Source organism: Odocoileus virginianus, chromosome 12 (genome assembly GCF_023699985.2).
Source record: "Odocoileus virginianus isolate 20LAN1187 ecotype Illinois chromosome 12, Ovbor_1.2, whole genome shotgun sequence".
In the NCBI taxonomy this organism is placed as follows: domain Eukaryota; kingdom Metazoa; phylum Chordata; class Mammalia; order Artiodactyla; family Cervidae; genus Odocoileus; species Odocoileus virginianus.
The window spans coordinates 48,671,535-48,684,395 of NC_069685.1; the positions used below are offsets into that span (position 1 = coordinate 48,671,535).

General features: G+C 43.6%; 2 protein-coding genes and 1 long non-coding RNA gene across 5 annotated transcripts in view; 2 read left to right on the forward strand and 1 right to left on the reverse strand.

Annotated features, from left to right (window-relative positions):
* The window catches only part of RILPL1 (Rab interacting lysosomal protein like 1), a 42,290-nt gene extending 41,148 nt beyond the window's left edge, over positions 1–1,142 (forward strand). For 2 of the 3 annotated variants that reach the window (XM_020901322.2, XM_020901323.2), the window contains one exon: positions 290–1,142. In XM_020901322.2, the coding sequence (XP_020756981.2) occupies positions 290–434 (145 nt within the window). In that variant the 3' untranslated portion in view covers positions 435–1,142. The remainder of the gene's footprint in view (positions 1–289) is intronic. The other variant, XM_020901324.2, reaches the window with a different exon arrangement.
* A 3,351-nt stretch (positions 1,143–4,493) lies between these two features.
* SNRNP35 (small nuclear ribonucleoprotein U11/U12 subunit 35) lies at positions 4,494–8,357 on the reverse strand. The gene is made up of 2 exons (XM_020901325.2): positions 8,256–8,357; positions 4,494–5,470 (listed from the first exon to the last, which is right to left on the reverse strand). Exon 2 carries the CDS (start codon positions 5,465–5,467, stop codon positions 4,730–4,732), a length of 738 nt encoding a protein of 245 aa, XP_020756984.1. The 5' UTR covers positions 5,468–5,470; positions 8,256–8,357; the 3' UTR covers positions 4,494–4,729.
* Positions 8,358–8,582: 225 nt separating this feature from the next.
* Positions 8,583–11,071, forward strand: LOC139037774 (uncharacterized). The gene is made up of 2 exons (XR_011490671.1): positions 8,583–8,672; positions 9,119–11,071. It is a non-coding gene; the product is annotated as an uncharacterized lncRNA (long non-coding RNA).
* The last annotated feature ends 1,790 nt before the right edge of the window (positions 11,072–12,861 follow it).

The window sequence follows — 12,861 nt, forward strand, 5'->3', positions numbered from 1 at the left end:
GGTAAGAAGAAATCCCCTGTAGTGCCTAAGGGGGGAGGTACATCACACATCACCTACATTCACGCCCTGCTCACACTGTGTCACCTCCAAGGTACCGTGACAGTCACATGTACAATCCACCCCCCGCTGCTTTCCGGAATAACTCTGGCCCGCACCCCCAACCTTTTCTTTCACACCTTGAGCTGATTCGCTCCCCTCACGTTTGCTGCTGTACACCCCTGGCAACTGCAAAACCTGTGACGTGCACAGCCAAGGGCAGCCTCTCATTTCCATCTTTCCCTTCCCAAAGGTTTAGCTTCTTCTCCCGAGATAAGAAGCGTCTGGCCAACACGCAGAGAAACATGCGCATCCACGAGACCTTCGGCCAGTGGGCCAACTGCCACCGCGATGACGGTTACACGGAGCAAGGACAGGAGGCTCTGCAGCACCTGTGACCGTGACCCACCTCTGTCCTCGGACCTGAACCACCCACGGCCAGGGGCTGCCATGGAACACGGCCACCTCGGGTATCACACCCTCAAAACTGATCCCTCCAACAGACTGTCTGCTTCGAGGGAACACGTTGAAAAACTGATGCCAAACTCTAAAGAGACGTTTATTTATACCAGGGCTACCACCGTTTCTAATAGATGACTCCAATCCCTTAAGATATATATTTAATAAGACCATGAGCGGAGGCTGACTTTTGCATTAACTTTAGTAACACGAGCTTCGCCAGATACATCACCTGCCGCTCTAATTGCTGTTTGACTCGCTTTGTATGAAATTCTTTGTGTAGAAATTTTATGATCACGTTTGTCATACTGACATGGGAGGCAGGGAACTGGTAGGTTTTCATTAGTTGCGTTCATGATATTGTCATGGTGGTAGCAGAATATATAGGATGCATCAACTAAATGGGGAGGGCCTCCGAAGTCACAGGACACACTGGCCCTGCTCATACAGAAAGCAACAGAAAACAGGGACGACAGTCCTCCCACCCAGAAACTGGAGACAAGTTTGCAAGAGCCTGTGGTTCTCTATTGCACCTTGTTACTGATAATGCCTAGAGCATGTAGCAATGTTCAAGGCCAGTGCCTTGGAATCTGCTGTGAGTTATGCAGTACTAACCAAACAAAGTTGCTGAGGATGAGACGCTGCAATGGTTCTTGTGTGCTTTCTTTTTTCTTGGCATCTTGTTTCCTTTCAGCATTTACTGTGTCAAACACTTAGTCCCCTGGGAAGAAGACAAAGCCCCCAAAGTGGATTGAGGGTGGGGCGCTGGATGGTGGGTGGGGTCGACTTGGCAGAGAGGGCGGTGGGCGCGAAGATGGCCTGGGGCCACTGATGTCTGGCTGGCTTCTGGGGCTGTGGTGGACAGCCGGATGCCCTGTCTGCAACTGGCAAGTTGGGGGTTTGCCCAAATAATGCTTTTTCTCCACCCAGCGGGTGCAAGGCTTAAAAGAGATACCATTTCTCAACAGAGCACTCAAGGATATCTGACTGGGCTGCCTTCTACACGTTTTACTGTGTTGTGCTAAGAAATCATCAGGTTGGTTTACAGAATCTACATTTCTCAGAATCTACAGAACTCTGTTTTCAGATCACTAAGAAAAATAATCAGACAGGGTAATGTTGGTTTAGAGTAGTGGTTCTCCAACCTGACTGCCTTTAGAACTACTGGAGTTTACTCTCAGAGAATATAAAAGCCTGCCAATGCAGGAGACGCGGGTTTGATCCCTGAGTCAGGAAGATTCCCTGGAGGAGGAAATGGCAATCCACTCCAGCAGTCTTGCCTGGGAAATCCCATGGACGGAGGAGCCCAGCGGGCTACAGTCCAGGGGGTCGCAAAGAGTCAGACACAGCTGAGCAACTCAACAATAAAACTGATCCCCCATCAAACTCCCCCCATCACGTTTGATTGCCCTTCCCTGGGGTAACCAGTGTTGGTAGTTTCCTGGGTGTCTTTCCTGAAATAATTTATAAATATCCATGCAGTCATGTAAAAAACAGATATATTTCTCTTCTTTTTACATAAATGGCAGCATATGATACGCACGTCCTTTTGTACCTTTCATTCCTAAGAATACCCCGGATATAACTCCACAGCAGTATAAGAAACACTGAGTCTCAACCAGGGGTGATTTTGGCCCCCAGGGATATTTGGCACTCTGGAGACAGTTTTGGTTGTCGCAACTGTGTGCAGGGGGGGCGGGTGCGGGTGCTGTCATCCATCCTGGGTTGGCCCCAGGGATGTTGCTAAATATCCTACAATGCATAGCCCAGACCCGAAACCAAAGAATATTCCAGCTCCAAATGTCGATGGTGCCAGTACTGAGGAACCCTGGTCAACTATACAGAGTGTAATTTGTTTATGCTTGTCCAGGTGGACAGATGGCTTCCAGTTTTCCTAAAACAGCACTGCACACTTTTGTACTTGTGCATCAGCCCACAGAATAAGCTAGAAGGAGAACTGCTCGGTCAGAGGGAGTCAGCCTTTGCCATGTCCATGGGTACAGCCCCTGCCAGGGTGGGGCAGGGGAGGAAAGGGAGGTAGTCCTACTTTCTCTTTTTTTAAGTTATCAGGGCTGATACAAGACTAAACCCATATGTCCAGGGGCAGGGTCTGAGTGTGTATATTTTTTTTCACCATTCATGTTCTGGTACTCAGGGTTGATAAATGCCAGCTTAGACTATGTAAACACTGGCACTGGAGACTTCCCTGGTGGTCCAGTGCTTAAGACTCTATGCTTCCAATGCAGGGAATAAAAGCTCAATCCCTAGTTGGGGAACTAAGATCCCACATGCTGTGTGGCACAGTCAAAAGATAAAAATTAGAATTAAACAAAACACTGCCACTGGATGTGTTACTTCTGAAGCCATTTCACAACTCCTGTTCCTGGATGGGGATCTCTCATTTACCTAATATACCTGCTAACTCTAACTCTAGCCCATAACAGATGTTTTAAATGAAATGTAGGTGAAATCAGAAAGGTGTTCCTGAAAGATGGTTGAGATCTGGGAGATTGTAAATTATTGCACTGGAAATCGAGAAAGAGTATATTTTTCTAAAACAGTTCTAACAGCTAACAGTAATTTTAAGATATTGTAGGTCCCCAATGTAACAATGAGATTCATACTCCTGATTCAAAAACCTAGTAGTGAATATGTGAATCTTGATACTAAATCAGGCATTTATTCTGCATGAGACATCCTGAATTTTAAGAACAAAACTTTCAAAGATACAGTCATGGATAAGACAAAAATGTTAAATGTCAGTTTGTTGAAAACCGTAGATAGTATGGCACTTATTCAAAGTCCTCAGAAGTTAAGGTCAATATATCCGGCTTTTAAACAAACCAGAGGCCAGATGGTCGAGGGAAAAGGCAAATCAGTCCATCAGAACTAGATACTGACCTTTCATGGATTTCACTTTCATTTCACTCTCACTTCTCTTGAACTTTCTCTTTTCCAAGGGCTGGAAGATTGCCATAGTCCATAGCCTCACAGCCCTGCAACTTTGGTTTTTCATTTTAAATGCCAGTCACCCCACCAAAAAAGGAAAGGGAAAAAAAAGTAGTCAGCATTTGGCTGGAGAATGGAGTTATATTTGTTCAAGAGAAGCTGGCTACTGACCCAGAACACTGCTAGGACTGGCTTTTGGTTCTCCATCTCTGGACAATCTCCTTGGATTCACTTTTCTATCCTATTTTTATTTCACTTAACCAAACCCTTGCACTATGGACATAAAGATGGAAAAGATACAACTTTGATCCTGACCAGATTCAGGTTCCTGAGAGTCACATATCAAGGCAAATGGTTTCCAGGCATCACCTCTTTTTGCTACACTTTCAAAAAGGTCATTTCCAATAGATGGGAGAAAAAAATCAAAACAAAGCTCTCTACTACCAAATTAAATGAGTGATGGTTCCTTACACAGGTCTTTCTGTACAGATGAGGGCGACTACAAAATTGTTTCTCAAGCTTATCAAGTAACAGGTCCTTAAAACTGTAAGATGAAGGGAATTCCCTAGAGATCCAATGGTTAGAACCCTGCACTCTCACTGCTGAGGGCCCCCGGGTTCAATCCCTGGTCGGGGAATTAAGATCCCCACAAGTTGCCCCCAAACAAAAACAAAAACAGGGACTTGCCTGGTAGTCCAGTGATTAAGATTCCATGCTGGCAATACAGGGGATCCAGGTTCCCTGGTTGGTAACCAATATTCCATGTACCATGAGGTGTGACAAAAGATTTTTAAAAATAATAAAAACTGAAAAAACTGTAAAATGAAGAGGGGCTTCCCTGGTGGCTCAGATGGTAAAGAATCCGCCTGCAATGCAGAAGATCCAAGTCTGATCCCTGGGTCGGGATGATCCCCTGGAGGAGGAAATAGCAACCCACTCCAGTATTCTTGCCTGGAAAATCCCAAGAACAGAGGAGCCTGGCAGGCTACAGTCCATGTGGTTGCAAACAGTAGGACATGACTGAGCAACTAACACACACACACGTAAGATGAAGAAGAGAAAATTCATATAATATCAGCGTGTTCAGCTTGAAACTGGGTTCCAGAGTCAAAAGAAAACTTACCTAACCCCATTATCACTGGAAAGGTTTTGTTCTGTTTTCATTTTCATCAGTTTTATTCAACCACTGGACATAGATTCTGTACAGAGGCAATGCGGTATCCCTGCACTCTTACGGGTCCTGCACCTTCCTTTGGGTTTGGGGAGGAAGAGGGCGAGGGATGGTCTACTTGCTTCTGTCCCTCTTCTCTCTCCCCTTGACCCTGTCATCTCTGAAGTCCCTCTCTCTCTCCCAGTCACCTTCCGGCCATGCCCTGGCTGGTTCTCTCTCCTGCCACCTTTTCTCCCGGCCCCTGTCACGGTGGTCCCTCATCCTGGAGTCCCAGTGTCTTTCTCGGGACCGAGACCGCTCCCTCCTCTCCCTCTTCCCCTCTCGAAACTGGTCATTTTTCACAACTGGCAGGTTAATGGGTTTGCGAAAAGGCCGATCCCGCCCCCCAAATCTCAGCTGCCCAGATTCCTTCTTCCCACCCAGACCTCCTCCGAGTCGCCGAGGAATCCACCCTTTGAGAGTCCTCTCCAGCTCGTAGTCCACAAATATTTCGTGCTGGTCAATGACCAGGCCGTCAGCATCCCTGTAAGCTTTGAGCAGAGAACGCTCATCTTTGTATTCGATGAAGGCGTAGCCCTTCGAAAAGCCTGTGACCAAGTCCCTCACTAGCCGAAGCCGCCGGATGTCCCCGTAGCGGGAAAACACTTCCTTTAACTTCTCCTCTTTGGTCTGCAGGTTTAGTCTCGCCACAAACAGGGTGAGGAGCGGGTCCCCTGTGACGCCTTTGTTGGGGGTGTATCGTGCCAGCATCGCCCTCCAGACGGCGCGATCATGCGGGTCTTCATCGGTGCCATCAATGCTGCCAGCTTTGAGAGGGTCATACTCCTTGGCAATGGGCATCCAATCATTCATGTTCTAAGGAGGGGCACAGCAAGCTTATGTAGCACCTACTATGACTCCGCCTTCAGTCCTTCCAACAACCCCTTAAGTGGATACTATTTTAAATCCCTTCTTCCAACAGGGAAGGAAGCAAAGGCTGAGGCCTCCCAGTTAGAAAGTAGGGGAGACAGGATCACAGCAGTGGGCCTCCAGGGTGCTCTCACCCCCCCCCCACCCTCCCTCCAGGGAAGACAACATGCCGGGGTCTGAGGCATACATTTATTATCCAGTTTAGCCATAGTAGGGCATGTACAAACTCTTTCAATGTGGCAATATGGATCAAAATCCAGAATCAAAATCCAGGCTTGCCTTTCAGAAACTGTAAAACGGTCCTAAGAAAACCAGCCTGGGAACTTCTATGGAAAAGGGGGTTTTAAGAAACTCTTTACAAGTGGTCCAGTGGTTAGGACTGTCAGGGTAGGGGTTCAATCCCTGGTCAGGAACTAAGATCCTCCCTGTAAGCAGAGTGGCCAATAATAATTTTTTAAAAAGAAAACAAAAACCTCTGACTACCACAAATTTCAAACACAGACTAACATAAACAACGGCATAACCCTCCATGAATTTCTTAGGCTCCAACTACGACCCACACCTGACCCATCTTATTTCATCAGTGCCCCCTACTCACATCTCCCTCCCAGATTATTCTGAACCTAATTCAAGATATTACATCATTCATCTGTAAATATCTCAGTGTGCATTACTAAAGGATAAGGACTTTGTTTTTAATTCTTTTTTTTTAGGATAAGGACTTTTAAAAAAAAAGAAAAAAAACAAAGCTACAAGAGAAAATGGTGGTCTGAATGCAATAAACAGGTAGCAAAGTCAAAATGACAGTGACCCAGCCTCAGGCTCTTCAGTTCAAAAGGATGATGGGGTTTCTTCTCAGTTCCCTAGCTGATAATCCATTTATGCTTTAGGGGTTGAGTATTGACTGCAATGGTAATTTGAGTCCAGCAAGCACACAGTCATCCATTCATTCTAATAACAAGATCTCTCTTTTTTTTTTTAAGAGTGTAGGTAAGGTTAAGTCTGACACACAATAACTGACTTATGTGAATCTGCTGGAATAAATCAGACCCTGCTAATAATGTGACCACCTCTGTGAAGCTTTAGAGCCAATGCTGAAATATGTCACTTAAAAATCAGGGCTGTTTTGAATATATCTGGTGATCTTCATTGGCTTTTTTTTTTTTTTTTTGCCTCCTGGCATGCAAGATCTTAGTTCCCCAAGGGCAGATTGAAGCTGCACCCCCTGAAAGGGCAGCAGTCTTAAACCACTGGACCACCAGGGAAGTCCCATCAGTTACCTTGTTTCATTGATCTCTGCTCTGGTATTCTCTAAATGGCCCTAAAATTCTTAAAATTCTAATCTTACTTCCTGCCTCCATCACAAGGTTGCAGAGGAAAAAAACACCACCACCCTAATAATTATAGTTATCTTGTATAGAACACTTAGGAGGTGTCAGGCACTGTGCTAAGCACTTATCTCCCTTCACCTCTCAACAATAACAGGACATGTACTTCTATTGCCATTTCAGATGTGGAAAGTGAAATGCAAAAAGGTTATCTTTTGTCCCAAATCACAGAAATAGCCCAGCTGTGGAGTTAGGACCAGGGGCTTTTTTGATTCCAGAGCTTGAGCTCTTAACTATTTCCTTAGATAGCTATCATAAAATATAAAGCTTGAAATGGGGATAGGATAAAACAGGCTAGGCCTGGGTGTTGAAGGCTGACCCGGACCCCATTTCACAGGAAAAGGTTGCAAAGATCCACCAAATGAACCTGACATTATGGTACACAGTCAGAGCTGTTCAAAGCTGTAAGAATTCTTCAAATTAAAATCTGGAGAGAATTACAAAGGTATAAAAGATGAATTTTGTTTTCTCCCTCATCTGCATGTTCCTATCAATACTAAATACCAAGCGAACAGCGGACTTCACGGGTTCTCATTTATCTTTCTAGGTGTATTTCCTCCGTTGTAACATTACGTTGAGATTTCCTACAAATGTTTAGACTCTCTCTGGCTTTTTCAATTCTCAGTCATTACTTCATAAAGGGGAATGGGATGTGAGATGAATCGTGCGAGGTGGAGGTGGGCTGGGCAATTAGCCATTAAAAACACAACTATGCACACTGAAAAAGCTCTGGATTGGAAGTCAGAAAACCCAGGTTTAAGACCTAGTGCTCTCTTGGGCAAAATTTAAATCATTTGTTAAAAGCTGCTAAATGCCTCTTCACGGCGTTTTATATGAAGATGAGATAAGGTAGTGTCTTTGAAAGCGCTTTATAGTTACAAATTATTATGCAAGTAAAATCTATTCTTAAGCAAGCAAATAAACAACGAACGCCTCCCCAGGCTGAACTTGCAGAACGAAACTACCCGCGGTTCCCACCAGGTGGGAAACAAATTGAAGGCTGGCTCACTGAGCCGTCAGAGCATGCGTAGTGGGGAGCTGAACGCTAAGGCGGAAGTTTCGGTGAAAAAGCTTATACTTCCAGTCAGTCCTGCAGCACGTTCGTCTTGGCCGCCGACCCTGGAGGCTACCTCCGCCAGCCCGTCATTTGAGTGCGCACAGGAGGAAAGACTAACTCAGCTATCGCCCCCGCTCTTCGCAACACAACCCCAAGAGGTTCCCCGCCACCGCTTTGCCCGGTTTCAACATGGCGGCCCACGCTCGAGCCGACACACGATCCAGGCAGATTCCTTTCGTCCTTCTCGCCAGGGTGGGCCCTACTCCACCTAGCCGCTCCCTCTCACCTCAGCAAAGCTCGGGCTTCCTTTCCCGCCGAGACCTGTGCCGAGCTCTTCGCGACGGAAGATTCTTCTTCTTAGACCGACCGAACCTTAACATCTGAAGCAGCAGATTCGACACAGGCCCTATTTCCCTCTTTGATTTTATTGTAGGAAATTTAATCACAGGCATTGAGCCTCAAAGGCGTATCGTTTCCAAAGAGAGTGAAGTTTCCTCCTTTCTAAAATTTTTCATGAAGATTAAAAAATGCTGAATTGAACAACTAACGAAAGTGTAGCTAGTTAACTGGGAGCCGCTGAATTTCCGTACGAGGAGATGTTTCAGCGCAGAGTTTTAGTTCTTAGACCCGCTTTGAGAGTTCGATTCATGTTACGGGTTTTCCCCCCTCAGAAAATGCGTGTGCTGGTTCACAAGGAAACGTTGTACGTATTTTTTGCCAGAGTTTTTCTAACAATATTGTAAAGCAATTATCCTCCAATTAAATAATTAAGTTTTAAAAAGAAAGTGAGTTTGGAGACTTTGGTTTAAGAATCGCTTGAGAGCTGGTTTAAATGCCTTTCCCTGGCGCCCGTAGCGATCTATGAATGGAAGGATCTTTGAAAATTTGCATTTTTTTTTTTTTTTTTTGGCAAGTTCCCAAACGGTTCTTTTAGGACCCCTGCCTTTACGGCTAAGAAGACTAGATTTAAAACCTGGGCGTGAGAGGGGGAAGGGAGGGCCTTGAAATCAATAAATCTGTATAGAACCGATAGATGTGTGGTTCAGAGTATAGGTTTTTTGTTAGGTTAATATATTCTAGAAGATTACGACTTGTGGTACAACTTGAAATGTCTTGATACAGTTGTGCTTTTCTTGATGAATGTCTCAGTGATTTCTTCAGGCACTCATTAATTCCTACAAGTGGGTCATATCTGCCAACAGTTGATCTCATTTTGATTCCACTCTTATTCTTAGAAGGTAAGCCAATCACCAACAAATTAGGGTGTATTGCTGTTACTTAGTATTTTTTGAATCTTTATTATGTAGGTGAAGCATAGGCCCTGAATGTCTATAGCTTTCTTTATAGTACATTTTCTTAAAATATGTTAATAAAATGTATTGAGTAAAAAAAAACAAAACGATCAGGGCACTCGCCTGGCAGTCCAGTGGTTAAGACTTCACCCTTCAACGCAGGGATGCGGTTTCCATCCCTGGTCAGGGAGCTAAGATCTCACGTACCTCATGGCCAAAACAAAGCAGAAACAATATTGTAACAGTTCCGTGAAGACTTTTTTTTTTTAGTGATACACTTTTTTTTTTTTAATGAGCAGTATTTGGAGAAGGAAATGGCAACACACTCCGGTATTCTTGCTTGGGAAACCCCATGAATAGAAGACCTGGCAGACTATAGTCCATGGGTTTGCAAAAAAAGTCGGACATGGCAACTAAACAACAGCGAGCATTCCTTGGGTTTTGAACTTATGGTGTTTGTTATCCAAAACTCAAGAATCAGGTAGATTCAGATAATGTGGTTTTTGTACTCTTGGTATTTGAACTCCCATCCAAACTCAGGAACTGAATACATTAAGATAGTGATATATTAGTTCTATATTTTGAGGAAAGAAAGTTAAATTTGGGGTGAAGGGCAAGCTGCTAGAAAAAAAGTGAGCAGTATCTATAGTTTAAAATTTCATATTTAAAAGTGTGTGTGGAATACTGTTAAATAGGAGGGAAATTCTGATAATTGCAACTTGGATGAACCTGGAAGATATGGTAAGTAAAATAAACCAGACACAAAAGAACAAATAGTTTATGATTCCATTTATATGAGTGACCTAGAAGACTGAAGTTCATAGAGACAGAAAGTAGAATGGTCGTTACCAGGGGCTGAGGGTTGGAGCAAGGGGAGCTGTTTTATGAATAGAAAGGTTCAGTTTGGGCTGATGAAAAAGTTCTGGGAGTGGGTGGTGATGGTTACAGAACATTGTGAATGTACTTAATGCCACTGCACTGTCCACTCAGAGATCGCTAAAGTGGTAATTTTATGTATGTTTTATCACAGTAAAAGTTTTAAGTGTAAGTTTGCACTCCCATAGCAATGAACACAACCTAGCACCCAGATCTTGGTTTTTTAATGTCTTCCAATAAAAGGAATCAGAGCACCTTGGAAAAATGGCTGGTTCTAAGACTGGGGCAAGAAATACACAAGATGAACTTGGAGGAACTGGTAATACCAGAAAGTAAAGAAGTGCTAAAAATAAACCAAAAGACCCACTGATAAGAACATCAGAGGGACACAGGAGAGCTCCCAACAGCCAAAGAGGAACAATTCCAGCAACAAAACAGTGTTATAGTAGAACCCAAAATATAAAGCAAATATCTGTGAGTCTATACTGATATAAATAAATGGTTAAATAAACAGTAGAAGAAACACATCTCCCATGCAGAACCCCAAATCGTGTCTCTAGACAACTCCTCTCTCAATACGAAAATGCCCATTTTTTAAGTCTGGGTGGGGCATAGTGACTTTTGTCCAAAGACTGCAATATGGAAAAGAGAGGAGGAATAACTTTACAGTGGAGAAACCTGACAAATTGCCACAGCCAGCTGATTGAGGTCAACGTCAACAGTATAAGTTACTAAAACGAAACTTTAAAAGGATGTGATGGGGACTTCCCTGGTGGTCCAGTGGCTAAGACTGTGTTCCCAATGCAGGAGGCCCAGGTTCAGTGTTTGGTCAGGGAATTAGATCCCACATGCTGCAACTAAGATATGATGCAGGGAAATAAAATAATTTTTTTAAATAATTTTTTAAAATATTAAATGTACTGTCTTAATCATTTCTAAGTGTGTTCAGTAGTGTTAAGTATATTTACATTGTTGTGCAACCAATCTCCAAAACTTTTTCATCTTGCAAGACTGGAGTTCTGTTCCCGTTAAACAATTACTCTCTATTCCCCTTCCTTCCAGCCCCTGGCAACCACTATTCTACTTTGTCTCTATGATTCTGACTATTCTTAAGTACCTCATGTTAGTGGAATCATAAATTATTCTTTCATGATTAGTTTATTTCACTTAATGTTCCCGAGGTTCATCAATGTTGTCACAATTCCCTCCTTTTTAAAGCTGATTAACATCCCACAGTATGGATAGATCGCATTTTTTCTATCCGTTTATCTGGTGATGGACCCTTAGGTTGCTTAGACTTCTTGGCTGTTGTGAATAATGCTGCCACATACAACATGACTGGGCTTCCCGGGTGGTGCTAGGGTCGAAGAACCTGCCTGCCAGCACAAGAGACAAACAGGTATGGTCCCTGGGTCAGGAAGATCCCCTAGAAGAGGGCATGACAACCCACTCCAGCATTCTCACTTGGAGAATCCCCATGGACAGAGGAGCTTGGCAGGCTACAGTCCATGGGTTCACAAAGAGTTGGACACAACTGAGCAACTTATCACACACACATGTACAACATGGTTGTACAAATATTTCTTCTATATCCTACTTTCAATTCTTTTGGAATATGTACTTTTCTATCTTTTTAAGTCACCTATTCCATAGGAATAAATGGTAGGAGGAAAGTTAACTGTTTTAATGAGTGGAAAAATGGAGTTGAGCTTTTAAATGTTGGGAATGAATTTGTTCACTTAAATGATGACCCAAGTTTCGGTGCATGTCTGTTCCTACGAGGCGAAGTGTATTTTGTAGAGTAAGCTGTTATCACAAGCTATAGATCCATGTGTCCCTGGTACTATAAGGCACAGCAGTCATTAGATGCAAAGGTGAAAACCATCAAGCATCATAACTAAAAGGGAACTGACACGAGGTGACATGCTGTTGGGGTTGTTGGTTAGAGTGCTAATAAAGATTTTCTCTTTTAGGTTCTTTGAAAGTTGTTTCTGAAATGATATTGTCTTATCCTTTTGAATACAAATCTCTTGACCTGACTTAATTGTGAGGAGGAGAGGAAAGGAGCTCCTTTAGTTCCTTGGTAATATTTCTTTGACACATTTCTATTAACTCTTCAAAGAAGGAAAACCAGCTGAAATGTTTGCTTTAACAAACATATTTTAAATCCTTTGGGGTCAGTTTTTTCTCTCTCTCTCTCTAATTAGGCTGTATACTAGGTGGCGCAGTGGTAAAGAATCCACCTGCCTGTAGGAGACTCAAGAGAGTCAGGTTCAATCCCTGTGTAGGGAAGATCCCCTGGAGTAGGAAATAGCAATCCACTCCAGTATTCTTGCCTGGAGAATCCCATGGACAGAGGAGCCTCATGGGCTACAGTCCATGAGGTCACAAAGAATCAGACACGACTGAGCACGCGTTCACACCCTGAAGTGAAATGACTGGATCATAACGTTATTCTAAATATTTTTAGTTTTTTCAGGAACTTCCATACTGTTTTCTACAGTGGTTGCACCATTTTATGTTCCCACTAGCCCGAGAGCTCCAGTTTCTCCATGTGCTGGCCAACACTTGTTATTTTCTACTTTTTGTGTGGGTGTGTATTTTTAAATAATAGCCATTCTCATAGATGCAAGGTGATATTTCCTTGTAGTTTTTATTTGCATTTCTTTATGATGTCAAGCATCTTTTTGGGGGAGGTTGGGGGGAGGGCTGTGCAACATGAGG